The sequence below is a fragment of the Sphaeramia orbicularis genome, chromosome 5 (assembly GCF_902148855.1).
Source record: "Sphaeramia orbicularis chromosome 5, fSphaOr1.1, whole genome shotgun sequence".
NCBI classification, from domain to species: domain Eukaryota; kingdom Metazoa; phylum Chordata; class Actinopteri; order Kurtiformes; family Apogonidae; genus Sphaeramia; species Sphaeramia orbicularis.
The window spans coordinates 29,065,802-29,086,320 of record NC_043961.1 but is presented as its reverse complement, the minus strand read 5'-3'; the positions used below and the strand labels follow the sequence as shown (position 1 = coordinate 29,086,320).

At 35.7% G+C, this 20,519-nt stretch overlaps 1 protein-coding gene across 2 annotated transcripts in view; it reads right to left on the bottom strand.

Moving 5' to 3' along the window:
• Window positions 1-20,519, bottom strand: part of erbb3a (erb-b2 receptor tyrosine kinase 3a) — a 31,957-nt gene that overhangs the window by 1,781 nt on the left and 9,657 nt on the right. Inside the window, exons 3-28 of one of the 2 annotated variants that reach the window (XM_030133957.1) lie at window positions 19,175-19,361; window positions 18,779-18,904; window positions 16,867-16,932; window positions 16,663-16,781; window positions 15,851-15,992; window positions 15,544-15,657; window positions 14,118-14,235; window positions 13,951-14,024; window positions 13,781-13,871; window positions 13,499-13,516; window positions 12,859-13,076; window positions 12,094-12,223; window positions 11,862-11,955; window positions 9,791-9,945; window positions 8,209-8,262; window positions 7,963-8,104; window positions 7,757-7,876; window positions 7,182-7,280; window positions 6,104-6,289; window positions 5,826-5,981; window positions 4,873-4,948; window positions 4,625-4,771; window positions 4,365-4,462; window positions 2,849-3,046; window positions 2,690-2,758; window positions 1,393-1,654 (exon numbers count right to left, since the gene is read on the bottom strand). In XM_030133957.1, coding sequence (XP_029989817.1) covers window positions 1,393-1,654; window positions 2,690-2,758; window positions 2,849-3,046; window positions 4,365-4,462; window positions 4,625-4,771; window positions 4,873-4,948; window positions 5,826-5,981; window positions 6,104-6,289; window positions 7,182-7,280; window positions 7,757-7,876; window positions 7,963-8,104; window positions 8,209-8,262; window positions 9,791-9,945; window positions 11,862-11,955; window positions 12,094-12,223; window positions 12,859-13,076; window positions 13,499-13,516; window positions 13,781-13,871; window positions 13,951-14,024; window positions 14,118-14,235; window positions 15,544-15,657; window positions 15,851-15,992; window positions 16,663-16,781; window positions 16,867-16,932; window positions 18,779-18,904; window positions 19,175-19,361 — 3,259 coding nt within the window. The remainder of the gene's footprint in view (window positions 1-1,392; window positions 1,655-2,689; window positions 2,759-2,848; window positions 3,047-4,364; window positions 4,463-4,624; window positions 4,772-4,872; window positions 4,949-5,825; window positions 5,982-6,103; window positions 6,290-7,181; window positions 7,281-7,756; window positions 7,877-7,962; window positions 8,105-8,208; window positions 8,263-9,790; window positions 9,946-11,861; window positions 11,956-12,093; window positions 12,224-12,858; window positions 13,077-13,498; window positions 13,517-13,780; window positions 13,872-13,950; window positions 14,025-14,117; window positions 14,236-15,543; window positions 15,658-15,850; window positions 15,993-16,662; window positions 16,782-16,866; window positions 16,933-18,778; window positions 18,905-19,174; window positions 19,362-20,519) is intronic. The other variant, XM_030133958.1, reaches the window with a different exon arrangement.

The window sequence follows — 20,519 nt, the reverse complement described above, 5'->3', positions numbered from 1 at the left end:
ATTTTGACTAAAGTAATGTATAAATGCACAAATATTGGTATGAAAAGCTTAATACTCATCAAACTGTCAGCTTAGGTGACAGTGAATTCTGGATGAAAGTATGATTTGTCCACTTCACAAATTTCTTTTTATGACAGGTTTGGGGAACATTTTCACGTATTATATTCAGTGTGTGCAGGTTAGAAATCCTATAGACTGTGAATGCAAAACAATGAAAACCAGTTTGATGGTTCAGTAATGATACAAGTTATGTAAATGACATGGTTCAACACCTACTTCATTTGCAATGAGAAAATGACCTAAAACCTACGGCCAAAATCTGTCAAGGTTATTCAGAAAGAAACCTGTCAGCTGGAGTGTTATCTATTGTGGAATGTCCCAGTCACCTGACCCAAATCCACTGAACTTCCCTAAGATGAAGTGAGTCACAAGGTCAGAAAGAAATATTCAACCAGCGACACTACCGTTGGCAAGTTTTACAAGAAGTAAGGTGAAGTATTTCAGCCAGTTATTTGGAGAAACTAACTTTTCAGATGCCAGTTACAGCCACTGATGGACAAGTTTTCAAAGTGTGTTTTTCAAGTTTTTGTAAAAAAAAATGTGTAATGTGTATTTTTTATTTTTTGTCAAGATAAATTTTATAAAGACAAGGTACATACATGAGTCTTTCTAAAACAATAAAATTAAGTGTTTCCAGACTTTAGACAGGCTAAGTAGACTCGTTAAACATGTTTCTGGATTAGATGATAAATGTTACCAAGCTAAAACAGGCCTATTTTTCTGAGCACATGAAAAGCTGACTTTTTCAAGATATGTGGTCCTCATTTGGGCAGCACCACTGAAACACAATGATATTAAAGAATATGATGCATAATTGTAGATAAAAAAAACAACTAACAGTGTGTAATATCCTCCTGTGACCCAGGTAGGTAGAAGTTTGGGCTTTTTTACATTAAATAATTGCCTTGATTGGAAACAGCATGATGTGACAGTTTTCTAGAGACAATTTTTCTTCTTTTTTTTAAAGTAAAGCTGTGAAACTCTTGTCCGCTAAAAAGGACAAAGATGTATTGCTGGGTCTCAGGAGGATATGGTATAAATGTGGTTAAACTTAAAAATCTGTATGAAAATACTTACAAATACAACATAACAAGACACACATATTTAAAATACATACATTAATGAAACTTCAATACTTCTAAGTTTTGGTTTGCAGAACCTTTAATTGTACTGGGGTATTTTAACAGTGTGGTGTTAGTAAATATTCAGGCTACATCTACCATCACTATATTATAAATGCATTATGTCTGTCATCAGTTGTACAGGATAGACAGTTTGGGCCTTTTTTTGGAATTATTAAGGTATTACAATAGATAAATGTGGTGCAGTCACCTCTCTCTGGACCGTCTCCAGGTAGCACATATCCATTCTGGTCTTCTTCCTGCATCTCTGGGGATGGCGTCTCCGGCGGTCCACCTGACAGGCTGTCCCTTTGTGACATGTAAGCGCTGTCCTCACGGTGGCGTCTTTTTTTCAGGCTCCCTGTCAGAGAGATGTCCTCACTGATCTCCAGCTCCACTGCGGTGCCAAATCCCTCTGAGCTCTCAGACATGGTCCGGGCTGAGTTAAGTCGAGAGCGAGACTGCCACATACCCTGCACGAAGCAACACCGACAGAACAACAGCAGGAGCGTCATGAGGGATAATACTGATGAGATGGTTCATATTATGGGTTATTGGTGTTCAGCAGTCATGCTTCTCTGATAACTGATTTATATTCACATAATGTCATCTACATCAAATTTTGATCCGCAGATCTGTTTAGAATCCATAAATACCATAACTTCCATGAGTCCTTTATTCCAGAGCAAACATCTCCGATCACACAATGTTCTGTCTTATATTGAAAACAGCAAGAATATTCTTGAACTGTACGGCTTAGAAACCTATATCATATGTCTATACTCTGAACCTCCTGACCCCATTCAGTGTTTCTTACAGATTTAATCACTTTTTGTGATTTAATTGGGATAAAAGGGTGGACATAGTGTCTAAATCCCTTGTTCTTCTTGATGTGACTTACACTGGTGCAAATAAATCTGATTCAGGTCTAATTTTATGCAGAACAGTCTCAGTGCACAAAATTATGATGCCCCTTCAGATCCTCTTCATTACGTTGTGGGCTAAAACAATCTAATTTAGCCAAAAATATGATAAAAATGGCAATTTTGTCAAGTACAGTATCCAAATTAAACATACAATTATGTATGAAATATTGATGCATCACAGATGCCCTGGCTTACAAATCATAATCTCCAAACCTTGTTTAGTCTAGATCCAACAAAAAATCATCATCAGAGAAAATTAAATGCAAAAATATTGAGTCCCATGACAGTCCTAATATCTGCCCAAATAATCATCTTGGAACATTTTTGCTAGTTGTTCAGGCCTAATGTCAAATATTGGATATATTTTACATTCTAAACTGATATTTTAATGTTTCTTCCCTGTTTCTGATAAATTCTTTTTTTTTTTTCTTTTTTTTTTTTTTTTTAAATTCCGAGCCTTTTTAACATCAGGCCAAATTAAACAGATGGAAATAAATCCTGCTCATTTACAGTTCTTCTTTATTGACTTAAATATGTTAAACAAAGCAATAAATGACCAAAAATAAGTCCCTGGGGTTGTACCTGTCCCAGGTTATCGACACCGGGGGTCATGGGCAGGTATCCAGCCTCATTTGGTGGAGTCAGATGCACCTTTACAAAAACAACAGGAGCGAGAATTAGATGCCAGAGGTGAGAGATGTTAAACTGTGCATGAAATTCTCAGTCAGAGTTGTCCTTTACTCTGTGTGTGTCCAGCCTCGAGTGGCGACTGAGGCTCCTGGACTGAGACAGGTAAGGGGGGACTGAGAGAGATAAGCTGTCAGCCAACACTTCCTCCTCTGGGTCATCTAAGCCAAAGTCCACATCGTCCAGGTCATCCAGGTCTGCACTGCGCTGGTTCACTTCATCTGGTGCCGCGTCCTGTTGGCTGCAGTCCTCCTGATGGACACAGAAAAAAAAAAAAATATGCAGTGTTATCACAGGAACTCACAGTTTACTAAAAGAACAGCAGCAAAAATCTTATAAATAAATAAATAAATAAATAAATAAATAAATAAATAAATAAATATATACACACACATACATACATACATACATATATATATATATATATATATATATATATATATATATATATATATGTGTGTGTGTGTGTGTGTGTATACGTGTGTGTGTATAGGTGTGTGTATAGGTGTGTGTGTGTGTGTGTGTGTGTGTATTCTGAGCTCACTGTACAAAGTGGGCTGGGCAGGATATCGACATGAGGTGAAACATTACTGTTTATATTGGTACAATTTGATGTTGTTCTGTTGATTTTTATTCTTATTTAGTTTTCTGGTGTTGTTGTTGAAAGCAGCTCAAGCAGCATCCTCTTGGAAAGTCCTCAATTTTTCTATAATTAATTCATTTACACATTTTACAGTTGTATATATCTGAGTCTGTTTTAATAAGTGGCTGTCACAGGTCAGGTAAACCTTTGCTTGCGACTGAACATGGTGCTTACTTTGTCAAATACACCAAGACATATATTGTATACTATTGATTGTTTATTTATTCAGGGACAGTGCACATCAATCAACAAAAAGTGCTAGTGCGAGTGTTGACCAAAATGTTAATTTTCCACTGTTGTCCCTTGGCCAGATGTTAAATTTGGGAATAAACAGAGAAGGTCGACAGAACAGATTAACATCCTAGTGGGGTGACACAGGCAGCATGCAAAGCAAAACAAAGTAAATCACCAATGTAAAATAGAATAAAACAGACAAAGTTTTTAGGAAGACAACAATGCAAGAACATATATAACACACTGTTTTACAAAGAAGAATCAGATAAGCACCATGCAAAGTAAAAAAAAATGCAAACAAGTGATAAAAAAAATCTAATAATTGGTTGACATAGCCTACATGGTAAGGTGTTGGAAATTACATGGGGAGGGGGGAAACATCTCATATATCATGTATCTCCATTTAGACCAACAATATACTGAGATGATTTTTAATCTACAGGGTGTCCCATAAGTCTCCATACATAGGAGACATAATACATTCCATACATATATGGTTCTAACATGTATTTCTTTATATTTCTTCTTTATAGTTCTTCAGCATTGGAGGATATGCATTGAAATGTGTTCCCGACAAAATGGCAGTCATATAGAGCATATTATATAAATAAAAATGGTTTATGTCAAGAAACGTTTATTTTTCCTATGTATGGAGACTTACGGGACACCCTGTATATCAACCAAGTGTCTTACTTTGATCACCAGGTAGCGAGGTGGGTCTCTGGCCATTCTGGTGAATTCATTGGCCAGTTCCTTAAATGCTGGACGAATATTCTCATCAACCATCCAACCTGTAATTTAACAGATAGATAAATAAATAAATAAGTAAATAAATAAATATTAAAAGTCATAATTTGGTACTATATTTCTGTTACATTATTGGAGCTAATGTACTGATGATAGATAATAATTTGTTACAGCTACTGTGTTGGAAAAGATAAAATGCCACTTACACTTGACCATGACCATATATACGTCAATGGTGCAGATCTGAGGTTGGGACAGACGTTCGCCCTTTTCCAGCAAATCAGGAACATCCTGTGGACGCATTTTATCATATGGTTCTGCCCCATAAGACATCATCTCCCATATCGTCACACCTAAAAAAAATGTGAAAAAACACCACAGATACAGTTCAATCATTAACTTTAGCTCCATTTTCATATATCAGTGTTGATATAACAGGTGGTTTGAAACTCACCGTAACTCCAGACGTCACTCTGATGTGTGTATCTACGAAATAAGATGCTCTCTAAGGCCATCCATTTGATCGGTGTCTAAAGAAGTAAAAATGTGTGAATCTCTCTGATAGACACAGAAAGGTCTTACATATAGTGATGGGAGGAGTATTAGTATTTCTCAAGTGAAAATATTAATATGGCAGTGAAAATCCTCAAATGTGTGCATTTAAAACTTATTTGTTTAATCAAAAGTACGTAAAATCAACAGAAGGAAATGCACTTCAAATATTAAAAGTAAAAGCGTTACTGTGCAGTAAAATGGTCCCTGTCATGGTTTTACTATTAAATATGCTTTTGGATTAATTTTTCTGCTACATTAATGCATATGTTGCATTTTACTGCAGTAAATGTTTAAGACTGAGCTCATTTGAATTACTCTATATGCTGTTGGTAGTTTAATCCACAGCAATGCAACATTTTCTAAAAGATCATCATTCATTTGTAGCGTTGACATCCTGTGAGAGATATCCATTTTTAAAAGTCAACTTTCCATGAGATCAGAAAAAAGGCCTTTTTTGTCAAAATGAATATGTATAATCTAAGAGAATTACTACAAAGGTTTGTCATAAATAACACACTTAATCCTTCAGTTTATTACAAACTCCCAGAATCTGAATCTAGAGATACATGTATTTCGTTTTCACTGGACAGAAACTGTAACTGTCAGACTAACGTAGTGAAGTAAACTGTATCATATTTTCTTCTGCAATGTAGTGGAGGAAAAAGCATGAAGAAGGATTAAATAAGAATATTCAAATAAAGCACAACCAGGTTAAATCCATACTTAACTGCAGTGAATATTACTGGTTAGGTTGGTGTGTATGAAAGAAATGTCTAATTGTTTGCAACCTGAAGGCTGTTAATGAACTTTGATCGTTTTTCTAAGTTTCCACGTGTCTCTTCTCCTACGGACCTTGACTTCGTTGTAAAAATATTTCTTATCATCAGGGTAAAGCAGGTCTGCGATGCCGTAGTCTGATATCTGTGCTGTATAATTGTTCCTCAGCAGTACATTCCTGGCTGCCAGGTTCCTGTGGACCATCCTGTTCTCCTCCAGGTAGTACATACCCTGAATAAAACAATAGGAGGAGGAGTTAAAGTCATCATAATGTGGATATTTACAGGGAAACGTCTGTGAGCACACACGTTTAGGTGATTTTAGTTTAGAGTTCACGCCATGGGTTTCAGTACCTTTGCTATTTGGACACACCAGTTAAGGAGCCTCTGAGGGTTGAGTTTGTTCTTGTGGTTCCTGACGTGTTCCAACAGGGAACCTTGAGTGCTGAGCTGGGTGACAAGCTGCAGGTTCACACCAGTACAGATACCCAGGATCCGAACTACATTCATGTGGTCCAAGCTTCCCATCGCCCTCATATGCTGAAAGGACCAATGAAGGCTGATATTAATAAGATTTCAACAGTCTGACTGTCTATCACATACTCAACAAACTGAAAGTGGCTTCATTTAGCTTCGTCAGTTATATTAGAGTTACAAGACAATTTAATGTCTGGATGAAAGCTTCATTGTTCACAAAAAGCACATGCAACATAATGCACAACTCAAATAATCCTTATTTCCTTATAAATATGCCACTATCAACAAGTGATACCACATGACAAAGTGTGTGTGTATTTGAGATTTTATTCATTGTAAACAATGAGACAAAGTTCCTACACACTGCTTCACTTCATGTTGAAATTCTATCACAGCTTTTCAAGCTGTTCAACTGGTTGTAAAATCAACAGGTTTAGATTTGTATGTTTTTGCTGATGATGAAAATATAAACATTATCCTGCACTAGATATATGTAGTCCAGTCCAAGCAATGCTCCTCTTTTACCCATTTTGACATTCAAGAAATTTTCTTCTATATTCTTAACATTTTTTCCTTCTTTTTATCATATTTCATATTAGCTATTTAATTCTATTTTTCTAAGCATGACCTTCAGATGCATGATACTGTAGAAAGTTAGCTAGTATTTTTGGGTGATTGCATTCATGTCTTGTATTATTGGACATTCAAATGACTTGGGTGGCTGATATGTGTAGGTCAGACAATATATTTTAAGCAAGAAGGGAGACTGCATGCAGAAGTTTCTTGTCATGTAACCGCTGTCTGTATACTGTAGGCGTGCAGAGATTTTGGAGAAATTTTTGTCAAAATTTTATTAAAATTAAGATTTACATGCAACCATAGCAAAATGACGGGCCTTAGAGCCACATTTCAAGTATAACAATGTATGCATGTGTAAAATTTCTCTATTTCTTACGTCTGTTTCCTCATAGAAAGTCTGTCGTCCAGTTCGATCATGAATTGTCTTTATGGCCACAGGAAGCTTCACTGTGTCGCCCTCGGGAATCCAAATACCCTGTGAAGTTAAAAAGAAGCAGAGAGAGTACAGGTTAAAAGAAAGTTTAATAGAGGTCAACCAGCAGTGGATTTTAAAGGCTGAAGGAAAACAATACCTTTGAGTAAGAAAAAGCTGATTAAAGGTCTGGAATCAACCCATGAAAAAAATTACTAGGTCTGAAATGAATAATCTATGACTTTATTGACTGATTCTAAATATTAAAATGAACATACTAGTCAAAATAATAAACACTTAAACAAATATAAATGAACATCCAACTCAAAGTTATTAAATAATCCACGTGGAAATGACTGAACGGTAAAACTCTACGGAACTCTCTGTGCAGTTTTAGTTTTTTGAGTTATTTCCCTCACAGTCATAGAGTTGAGAAGCCTAATAGCCTCAATTTTCTGTGGATACCATTCCTACTGCTGTTGATTAATCACCCAAAGTGGTTAAGTACTCTGTCTCTAATGTCTGGTATCCAGCATTACCTTGTGAACTGTTCCAAATACTCCATTTCCCAGCAGCTTGATTTTACGCAGCTCTGTGGGCTTCAAGAAACGAGCACAGACTTTGGATCCTTTCTCTCCAGGATCTAGTGGCTCAAATCTCTGAAAGCACAGACAGCAGAAGATTAACATGAACCAAAATGAAACACACAACCGTGATGGATGTCAAACCACAGAAGAGGACTGACCTCTCCATTCTCCATGTATCTCCTCATGGCTCGTTTGCGACGGATGGCGAGACCTCTGCGGTAAAGCACAGTCAGCACGAAGATAGAGAATCCAACAAACACCAGGGCGATGACTCCCAGCACAATGGCCGTTGTAGTTTGGCTGGTGATGGAGATAAAAATGACAAGAACAGACTGTGAGCAGCTGATACTATACTGTGTAAATACAGTCCTATCTGCATTTATGTTTAAGGAGGACAAAGTTACCTCTGTGTGTTCCGAGACGACCCCACACAGTCGCCAATGCTTGGACCAAAACATCTAAATATAAAACACAACAAAAAGAGGGAATGTAAATACAAGTTCTGCATTTCTGAATTAGACTTATTACAGTTTTTTCTTTCAGTTTGGTTTTTATTTTTAACCCTAAAAACCCAAATAGCTGCTGGTAACCAAAATCATCCACTGACCATCCACTGGCCTGTTTATTAACTTTTGAACCACTAATCGTATCATTACAGTTAAATAATTCAAGCCAAACACAGTTTCTCAGCTTTTCATTGTATGATGGGGTGAGGATAAAAACTCACTTGCACAGTGTAATCAGGTTGATGATCTTTATTAGACAGCCTTTAACATGATACAGAAAAAAAGGACCAAGGGTCCTGTAGTCCAACAGCATATTTTAAGAAATTGACATTCATTTGACCTTTCAAGGTCATTCAAGGCCAAAGGTCATGGAACCAAATGAAAGCCCATGTGTGACTTCCTATCTATTGCCAATAGTAACTATATCAATATCTACAACTGCTTTGAAGTTATAGCATCTTGAAATTTGTCCTATTATAAACCAATGGGGATTTTTAAAATTTCAGAAATTCATAAAAAGGTCAAAAATCAATATTTCTCAATTCTTTGAGCGAACTTGGCAGACCTTGCCCCAAGGAACTTCTGCTATAAATTTCAATTGATCTTAGCTGATGGTTTTGGAGAAGAAGATTCTTGAAAAATTGTTTATGGACGGGCAGACAGACAATGGACGCCAAGTGATACCAACTGTCCATTGGACCTTTGGATTGAAAACTCTAGAATGAATGATACAGACTGAGGGACTTGAAGTCTTCCTGAATGAACGCAACAGTCTGACAAAGACTGGAGAAACTGAGTTGCTTATATGGCATGCTCATCAGCTGATGAACTGCAGGTGTGAAAGTAGCTGCAGGTGTGACCTGAGGAGGGCAAATAGGCTGCACAGCCTGGTGTGGACCATGACACACTAGCATCTGATATGACCTTGATATGACATTCAGTGGCTCCGTCATGAACATAGAAACACTGTCATCTTCTGCAACATTGATTCACCAGCAAAACCCACATAGTTTGAAAAATACAAAGGTTATAGACGATTATTTTTATGTTCAGTTATTGATATATTTTGCTGAAAAAAGTCACTTTTTCTTCAATTTTCTCAGTTTTTGCTAAAGTAACCCTCAACTTAACTCTGAGCATTTTCGAACATCTGCATTAGGGGTCACCAATCCTGGTCCTTGAGAGCTACTATCCTGCATGTTGTAGATGTAGCCCTCTTCCAACACACCTGATTCAAATAATAAACCTATCATCAGCTGGAAGAGGGAACATCTAAAACATGCAGGATAGTAGCTCCCAAGGACCAGGGTTGGTGACCCCTGGTCTACATGGTCACTAATTAAATTCCTGCTTATCACTAAAAATGCAAATTACAGAGGATAACATTATAATAAATGGTGACTGAATTACTTAGGAGAGGTTAAATAGAAAAATCATTTCTCTTAGTGTTCAGCAGAGCTCAGCCTCTCCTGGTTCCTACCCTTGGGTACAGTTGCTGTGACACGGTTCGCAGCGGCCTTGTTTGTTGGGGTATTTAAAGATGACCCCCTCCCCTGCCATCACCCCCTCTGGACACGAGGGCACACAGTGCGGACCGTCCTGCAGGTTAGCACAGGCCACACACTGATCTGCTCCCTGAAGAGGAAGAGGAGGAGAAGGAAGAGGGACACTTTAAGTAAGAAAATATATTGTGCAAGGACAAACAAGTGGTTCAGAGTCACTGGTAGAAACCTTTATGGGAGTTTATTCCAATTTCTTGTCACTGGAGGGCAGCAACACATCAATCGAAGTTAATATCAACAAAGATAAACTCGAAAAAATATATGAAGGAATTCGAAGATACATGGCTAAATAATAGCAATAAAAGCAATAGAAATCAATTCAATAAAACAATATCGAAGGAAAATAAGGTAACTATAAATAGGGTTATTAAATCTTTTTATTTTTTAGACATCGTATGGTTTTTATCTTGCACTTTACAGTTAATTTAATCTTTTCCACCTCTCACACTTTGTTTTATTGTTTGTTATACTTTCTTATGCTTATACCGAGTTACTGGAAACCTCAGTTTCTCCCTAGGACCAATAAAGAGACTAACTATCTGTCAACATGAAGCAAATGAGCCAGATAATACAACAGCTAAAACTAAAATATAGTTGTTTTTAACTTTATTATCTATGTCTTGCATTAGTTTCCTGTTTTTGCTTTGTAAAGGTCTGTTTTTAAAGGTGCTATAGACAGGCAAAACACCTTCCGATGCAATCTGTGAGACCTAATGTCATAAAAAACATGAACAGTGGTCATTGGCGAGACGCAAATAACTTTTTAATACAATGTTTGATGATTTAAAAGACAAATTATTATCATCATTTAAGCTAACATTTGTATTAAAGATAGTTGTGTGGAACATATCAACTGGCTACGTCAGTTTTTGCACATGATACATGTTAAAACTGAATTCTGAATTTAAGAAGTGCAAAAATTACACTGAAGACGATAACAATCAAGGGTGTCAAACTCACTTTAATTCAGGGGCCAAATACAGCCCAATTTAATCTCAAGTAGGTTGGACCAGTAAGAGAAGAGCATAATATAAGAGCATAATAACCTAGAAACAATGACACATCCAAATTCAAAAGTATAAAATTTTACCAATTTTATGCCTATTATTAAGTGTTTTATGCCTTTGTAAATCCACTGTGATCTGTAATGCACTTGTATTAATGATAAATTGAGGCATAGTATGAAGAAATTTCAGGTTGTCCGTGTTATTCACATTTTTTGTGAAAACATAGTTTGTAAATGTAAACATTTTCATACTTTAATTTTTCCTTTTTTGCACTAATACAAACAGAACATTTTTGAGTTATTATTATTTATAAGTTAACATGTTATTATTTTACTGGTCTTGTCCAGTTGAGGCCAAATTGTGCTGTATGTGGCTCCTGAACTAAAATGAGTTTCATACCCTTGCTTTAAATACAGAATTAAATTCTTTATTAATAACAATAATAATAATGGATTGGATTGGATTTATATAGCACCTTTCTAGACACCCAAAGCATATTTCTCTATCATATTAATGATAGAGAAAGAATATTTGACATTAAACTCTTCATTTTTTGTGTCAATAGTCTCTCGCTGTTGACAGAAATACATTTTTTCCCATGTGCCACAACCAGCAGGTGTGGGACTTCATCTTTCTTGATACAAATTATATATATATATATATATATATATATATATATATATATATATATATATATATATATATATATATATATATATATATATATATATATATATATATATATATATGTGTGTGTGTGTGTGTTTGTGTGTGTGTGTGTGTATATATGTGTATGTATATATATATATATATATATATATATATATATATATATATATATATATATATATATATATATATACATATACATACATATATATATATATATATACATATATACATATATATATATATATATATATATATATATATATATATATATATATTAGACAATGAAATGGGGGGTGGGGGGTCTGTGTACCGGTCCAGTGCAGGTCTCCTTTCCCTCTTGGACCTTACACTCAGGGTGACAGGGCAAACACTCTCCTGATGAAGTAGCGAACTCTCGCCTCTCCCTGCATTCACAGCAAAAAGTCACTCACTTTCAGAATGTTTCAGTAAAATACAGATAACATTGAAGCGCTCGGGACAGCACCGCCACAGCAAACATTACTCATATAAGTCAAACAGGCTCAATATTAATATCGACTGACCCAGTTAAGAACATGCATTCTGGCACGCAAGTTCCTCCTCGGCTGTATTTCCTACAGGACAGACATTGGCTCGGACCCGGACCCCAGCATCCGTCAGCACACAGGGGGTCGCACACATGACCCTCAGCAACTACACAAAACAAAAAACAGACATTATGGACATTTACACTCAGAAACACACTCAGGAAATGACCAGATTAGATCATTCACTTGTGTCTTTGTATCATTCATAAAAACTGACATGACTGACCTGATCCTTAACAATACTCCCCCAATTATAACCAAGAGAAATTACATTTCACATTTTTTCCATCATTGTTCCACACTAAAATCTCTGCCAAGACCTAAAAACTTTGCAAACAATGACATTTTTCAGCATTCAGTATACGTAATGAACATATATAAGTCAAATACCCAAGTATTAAGTGATAAGCCTCATTTTAAATTCTCTGTATGTTTTTATTATGTCACTTTATCTACACAAGTTCATTTTCTTGAGAGGTTGTAAAATGTGAAAAAGTTTCCAATGATTTTTAACTTTACCACTTAGTGCCATTTATTTTCCCCATTGTTGACTGTATTTTTTTGTATATTTTCAGTTTTACTTATTTTTGTATTTTACCACCAATTTTAGCCCTACTGAACTGATTTCATGTAAAATATGTTATGTGCTATTCTAATATTACAGCTTTACATAAATGTATTTGTGATGTTTCAAACTTTTTATGACCGAAGCTGCAGATAAAGACATCCATGGTCACTCACCACACTGACTCCGAGGGCAGTTGTCCTTGATGTCCGTCTGCTTCTGGCGTCTCTGTGGACGGGAGCTGCCGCTGAAGATCCGTGTCCAGTTGATCGTGTCGTGATAACAGAGCTTTTTATTCCCCGTGATATAGACATTGCCATCATTTATTCTTCGAAGAGATCGTAACCCCAGGGACGTCAGAGAGGGGATCTTCACCACCATCAGAGAGTAGGTCCTGAAATTATACACAGTGAATACATGCAGCTTAAGAGAGAAGAGTTGATTGAGGAAGAAGAAATCAGTGCAGATTCTTAGTTTTAATCAGGAAAAAGCAGAAAACCATCACCGAATAAAGTGGAAATAGACCTTGTAGATTTTTTCACCTTTTCATCCAAGATTTATGAGAAAAATGACACTTTTTTTTTTTATTATTTTTAATATTTGCAGTCAATTATTTTCAGCTTCAAATGATCATAAGCTGTCATGTCTAAACCTTTCTTTTTTTTTGCACTTTTTAATCAGTAAAAACATGCAGAAAAATCTTATGAAATCTCTGAAGAGTTGTGCCCACCACCAAACCCAAGACATGAACAGAACTTAATTGAAACCAAATAAATAAAAGGTGGAAAGAGGCATCATTTGAAATATTTACTGTACCTTTTAGAGCTCACTCCTCTAAATGATGTTATTATCACAAGAGAAATACAACAAGACATAAAAACATCATTAGATTCATGTAAAGGAAGCAAATAATTAAAGCAAAATAGATATTTATTAATTATATTACATTATGTACATTTTATTCACTCATGTATATTTTAACATACACTACACTGATATTTGTTTGTGGAGATGCTTTCAAGTGAAAATGTCTTGTACATATTAACTTAAATCCTTGAAACAGAGAAAAAAACTCTTAGGGAGAGTAAAAAGTGTCACCTGTAAAGACTTCTGCCTTGGATGGTTTGGAGGTTGGAGAAAACTGACAGGTCAGACATGCTTTCAGGCCACGACTGGATACTGAGGATATCTGAAAATGGAGACAAGGAATTTTAGAGTTGATAAACTGGCTCTGAATAATGTGATCTAAAACCAAACAATCCACACACCTGTAATTTCCCGTACAGTGTTAAAGATTTTCAACTTCTCTGGATCAAGAGGTGGAACACTGTTATAATCATCCCTTGAGGAAATAACAAAATAAAAGTAAATAAGGAGATGCTTTAGGGAATGAACCTGCTGAATGTGCTCAAACACACATAGCATCATTTTTTACCCTTTGATTCCTGTGACCAGGAAGTGCAGACTGCCCTGGATCTTAGTGCAGTTTATGAAACTGTCGATGTTGAAAGCATCCACTGTTTGTCGGGTTTGAGTTCCTGTGCCGTGACAAGCTGAAAGGAAGACAGAGAAAATGAAGTTAAGAGAAATTTAATCAGACTCCAAGAAGTAACAAAATATTGGAGATTAGGCACTAAATAATTAAAATTACTTTATAATCATGGCATCAAACTAAATCCAATACGACAAATAGCACATAATTTACTAATATTGTCTATATATTCATTCATTGCGCTTTCACTATTTTGTTCTATATAGTTTTATTTATTGTACATATTACTTCTCTATTCCCAGTATGTTTTTACTTGTTACTGTGTGTTTATTCATGTGCAAACCATGTAAACAACTTGCCTGTGGTGCAACATAATCATAATGTTGTCTGAATCTGAACTGACTAAAAAAAACTGTGTGATAAAGATAAGAGTCAGTGTTTAATAATTTGTTATTATTAATATTATTATGATTATTATAATTATTTCTGTTTTCTGGTTTCTCTAATCTGATCTATGACATCTCATAAGGATATAAACCTACATGTGACAGCTTTATTTAATTTGCCAGTTCTCTTCAACAAATAAAACAAGCTACACATTATGCACAACATGCATCACAGATTATGAAGTTGAAAAGTTAAAAAAAAAAAAAAAAGAGCAAAGTAGTTTTTATGTATATGTTTTTTATGGGCTCATACCAACAATGATTATAAATAATGAACCCAATAACTAAGATGAAAATATTGCCATAAAATTTTAGACATTGGTGAAATGATTTGAGTTGATTTGTCAAATGAATAATACTGATTACATTTAGTCATAATTCAACAGTTATCTTTGAGAGTAGATTACGTGGTTTAAGACTAATAATATGTTTTACAGTTTTATCGATAGAAATTGCCATCCATGGTGGCTAACAGCTGATAGTAGACATCAAAACTGGAAATACTGATTTTGAAGGAAATTAATAGCTCAAAAAAAGTTCCCACCTCCATTTTACAGTTAGTTTGATGCTCATTTTCAATTATTTTAATGCAATATTTAGTTCAACAGCTAACCAGTTTCTCATGATGTCAAAAATAAAGAATTTCTGATATAAATAATACTTTTTCATTGTCAGGGATGAAATTGGCTTATTGATCAGATGTCTCTTCATTCCTGCTCCAAATGATTGTTGTTATTTCTGTATTAAATCTCCATATTCACACTGACCTAATCAGTGTATTTTTACATAAAAAGCCCATTTTTTATTTGTTTATTTTATGAGATACTGATAATTCTACAAAGTGAATATAAACTCTTATACCTCTGACTTCAATGTGAGATCAGTGGCTGTGAAATAAACCCGTGCAGTGTTGTGTTGAATACCTTTCGGACAGAGGCCTCCACAGGGCTCACACCTTTTCACTCCGTTTTTCTCCACTTCCATTGTATTTGGGGGACAATTGATCACACATGAGCTGCCATCTACCACGAAGTTCACTGAAAACACAGAATTGTCACGAAATAGCTGAATAAATGAGCTGCTCAAGACATAAATAACATTTAGCACAGTGTAGAAATAAATGTGAAGTGAACTGAAAAAGTCTATTGTGTGTGTTGTAGATGGAAGAGCAGCTGTATATAAACTGGGAGTCAGTGGAGTGGGTACAAAGGACCATGTGTGGGGACTCACGGGGACACTGGGCCACACAGATGGAGCCGTACTGGTACTTGGCGTTTGGGTTGGGCTCCATTTTGAATGTATTCTTGTTGTATAAAAGGGCCTGCGGACACTGACGCACACAAGGCCCGGAGTTGTTGAAGTTCCTGCAAGCCTGTAAGACATCATGTATGAACAGTCAGTGATGTGGTTTACAGATGAGCTGTATGAACCCTTTCATGCATGAATTATGACAATCTTAATCAAGATTTTTTTCCTGTGTGTTTTATTCCTCTTTAGGCATGAAAAAACAATGCAATTGAAAATTTTTTTTATGACCCTATTTGTCATGGAGTCAGAAAAATGTCCACTCAGCTGGACACCATGCGTTTAGTTTTTGAAGCAAAGAAACATGTATTTAAAACCTATCATCAGAAAGTGATATACTGTGTGAAAACTATAAAATAAAATAAAAAAAATTCATGCAGCTAATCTGATGTTTTCTCACATTTTAACATACTCTAATACTAGTTATTACTCATTTCATGGAGATAATATGCTAAAAATAAACCTTTTTGATTAAGAAAACAGTTTACAGTCTAATAACAATTAGCAATTAATATACACTGAAACATATTACTGCAGATCAGGTTTATCAAGAACAGCAAAGTTACAGTAATGGTATGAATTGCAGTGTATGAGATGATGCATAAGCGTCCATTGTGTTGGCTGATATGAAACTAAAGCAACAAAACCCATGAATATACAAGCTGTAGAATAGTTGTCCACTGTAGTGACCAGTTTACATGAAAGGGTTAATTTTTGTGTGCTGATGTTTGACTCACAAAGCAGTCAGTATCCAGAGGTCCAGAGCAGCCGCCGGCGCACTCGATGTGACAGCACTCACTGGGGTTTTCACCAAAGCATCGACCGTTGCACTGAGGGGCGCACACAGTCTTTGTCACTGAAATAAAGTAGATATGCACGTGTTAGCGCCTCAATCTGATGAACAGCTGAGATGATGTGTAAGAAATGCTGATTTCACTCACATCTCTGGCACTTGTCTTTTCCTGGACCCCAACAAGGAACGTCACCGCATGCTTCATCACAGGCGTCTGAGTTTATTATCAGAACACAAGCGTTTTTATGTTTATATGCAGCCCAAAGCAGAGTGACAGTAACATTTGTGATCCGAGATTCATATATTTTACATCTTCTGCCCACATTTTAGCACAAATATCTGTACGTCCTACTCCTCACATTATCCAAACAGGCTCTTTACGCCTCAAAAACATCATCAACTATTTCAAACTAGATTAGATTAAACAATAATTCACATAACTGATGTTTAGAGGAGTGTATATTACACATGACAGAAAAGAAGATAAAAACAGACAATATAAGACTGGATCATGATGAAGAGATGGCCTTTTACTTGAAATTATGTGAGATGATGTGAGGGTCAGATATTTTGCACATAAGTGTAGGAATATTTTTCCTGTTGAATACATTTCAGAGCTTGTACTTCTGTAGTTTTACTTCAGTAAAGACATCCAATTAGTATTTCTATTTAAGTAAAAAAATGCATACATGTGTGTCACCTTTGTTCATTTTGTCTTTCATGCATGAATTATGAGAAAATATTTTGGATTATTTTTATTACTTATTACTAAACTGAGCTGAAATTGTAATATTTATTTATTTATTTATTTATTTATTTATTTATTTAATACAAAATACTGTTTAAAGATGACATATTAACAACAAAAATACTTTACTCAAGTAATACAGATATGAGACAAGTAAAAGTAGAAGTAGTAATTCAAATTCTTTTAAAAAATGAAAGTGTATAAGTCTGAAATTTACTCAAAAGTAGAAAAGCAAAAAGTAGCCACTGTAGTTTTCTATTGACTCACATAAATCTAATGTAGAGTCCTGAACTTCTGAATCATATCTTCTCCAACTTAAAACCAAAGGCAATATAAACATAATGAAGATTAATTTCACTTTAATGTGCAAATGAGTTTTCTGTGTTGCATTTGTTTAGTCCATTAATACATATATTTTTTTAATGTGAAATTGTCTTTTCTATGTGTTACTGTCCTGTTTCAGCAGAAACTGATCTTGCTGTTGGGAAGGGTGATGCAAACAAACAATAAACAAATGAACAAATAAACCCTGAAAAGTAATAAAATTGAAGTAACAACTCTTTTTAAAAGTGCAAAGAGCGGAAAGTCATCTTATTTGTCTCAAAGGATAAAGTAAAGCCAGGTGCAGTTACCTAAGTAGTAACTGTAGTATTTATACTTCAAAAGCTCCTTCATCTGCAGAAAATAAGCTTTAATCTGCTGTAAACTTTATTCAAGTGTGAGAGAAAGACTAAGATTAACCCATAAAGACCCAAACAGCCACTGGCATCCAAAAGCATCTACTGATCTAACATGTTTAATAACTTCTGATCCACTCATTCTATCAATACACATATATAATTGGTGTATAATGCAGTTTGTCATCTTTTCATGGTCATCAGATATGACCCATTTGGACGTTCAGAGGCTCCATAGGGAACGTGGAAACACTGTCATCTTCTACAACATTGATTCACCAGTAAAAACCCATGGAGTTGGATCGATGACAATGAATGGAGACACTTGGTGTATGTTCAGGTATTGATATCTTTGCCAAAAAAGTCACCTTTTCTTCAGTTTTCTGTTTCTGGTTTAATAACCTTTGAATTCACTGAGCAGATCAGTAAATGAAATATTGGAAAATACATGATTTTCACTGAAAAAAGGCAAAATACAAAAGATAATATAACAATAAATGGTGATAAATCACTTAAGAAAGGTTAAATAGAGAGGAAAAATTAATTTGGGAACTGCCACAAAAGTAGCACTGGGTCTTTATGTGTTAATGAAGTCTTTTACTGTCAGATGTGTAATTTTCCAGTTTTTCACTCACTTTCAGGCCCATTGTCCTGGATCAGGATGTCAGCTGATCCATCCCTCACTATATCGAGCCAGTTCACCTGCGGGGCGTAGCTCAGGTACTTATTCTGGATGATCTTGACCCCTCCCTCCAATATCTCTGTGGGAGGCAAACATGTAAATTGTAAAGACAATTAAACAAGTCAGAGCTGGCCCGTGACTCATCCTCTAACACTGCGGTATTTACTACAGCATTCACAAACGCAGTGTAATGAGCTCATGTTTCACTGACAGTTGAGCGTATGAGGCATTCCTGAACCCGACAGTCCCACACGCCTGCTGCTGCTGCTCTGAGGGAGTGGCTGCACTGTGTGGGTGTGGGAGATCCAACAGCAGCCGAGAAACACATTAAACACTGCTCTTCCTGTACCTGTAAGGCGCGTCAGGCCCAGTTCCTGAAGGCCATGCTGCCCGTCCTTCTGGTAGTTGATCATGACGGCCAAAGCGTACTGGTCCTCGTACAGCATGGTGCCTCTGATGACACGCAGGTGGTCCAGAGGCAGACGACTGAACTCATTTACAGCAAACAGGATGTAGCCTGTCACCTCCCTGATGGACTGAAAATACAATGACACAAAAACACATTTGTTTAGAGGAGGGGTGTCAAACTCAGGGGTCACATACAGCCCGATATGATCTGAAGTGGGTTGGACCAGTAAAATAATAATATAATAACCTATGAATAATATGAATTTCCAACTTTTCTCTATGTTTTTGAATGAAAAAAGTAAAATTGCATTATAAATGTCTACATTTAATCAGTGACTAACATGAACAACCTGAAATTTCTTAAGAAAATTAAAAATAATTTTAACAGTACATAGCCTCATTTTATTATTTATACATGTGCATTACAATTTACAGATCACAGTAGATCTACAAAGGAATAAAATGTTTAGTAACAGGCACAATATTGTTAAAACTGCACTTACTGCTCTTAAGACGTTTCAGGAGGTTCATTTTTTATTTTTTTTTTAATTGGATTTGTCATTACTTATAGATTACTATGATAGTATGTTACTGTGCCAACCCACTTCAGATTGAACAGGGCTGTTTGTGGCCCCTAACCTAAAATGATTTTGACACCCTTGATTGTAAATATCTCAGTGTAATTTCTCCATTTCACGAATTCATCCCCCAGGCTGGATTGGACCCTATGGCAGGCCGGTTTTGGCCTATGTTTGACACCCCTGGTTTAGAAAATAAGTCTTGCTGATTTTCACCTACGTTTCTCAATCATTATACTTATTATCAAAGTCACAGAGTCAGAGCAGAGGTGTGTTTTGCTTGTGTTCTTAGTCACTATGGGAGTAAAGTGGTGATTAATTAACAAGAGAATTCAGAGGAAAACATGAATAAGCTCATTGTACTTTTCAGACGGAGAATCATCCACGGCAGACGGTGACAAAAATGTGTCATTGTTTTTCACTGAGGCTTAAAAAGACCGAACAATATCATAGAGAAAGAGTATCACTTATTTAATGAGAAGTCTGAGACCTGCAGAACTAAGACCATGTATGATATAAGGCTCAGTAGCTCTGCAAAGAAACATCTGGTAGAAATATGGAAATGCTTTTTACTTATTATTCATAGCTTGTTCTTCTGCAGTTTTCCTCGAGTAGTTGAATCAGTTCCTCAATTTTTGCCAGAGACAAATATCTGCAGACGTGACAAGAACGTGTTTTTACTTTTCAGTGAGTCTTAAAATAGCTGAT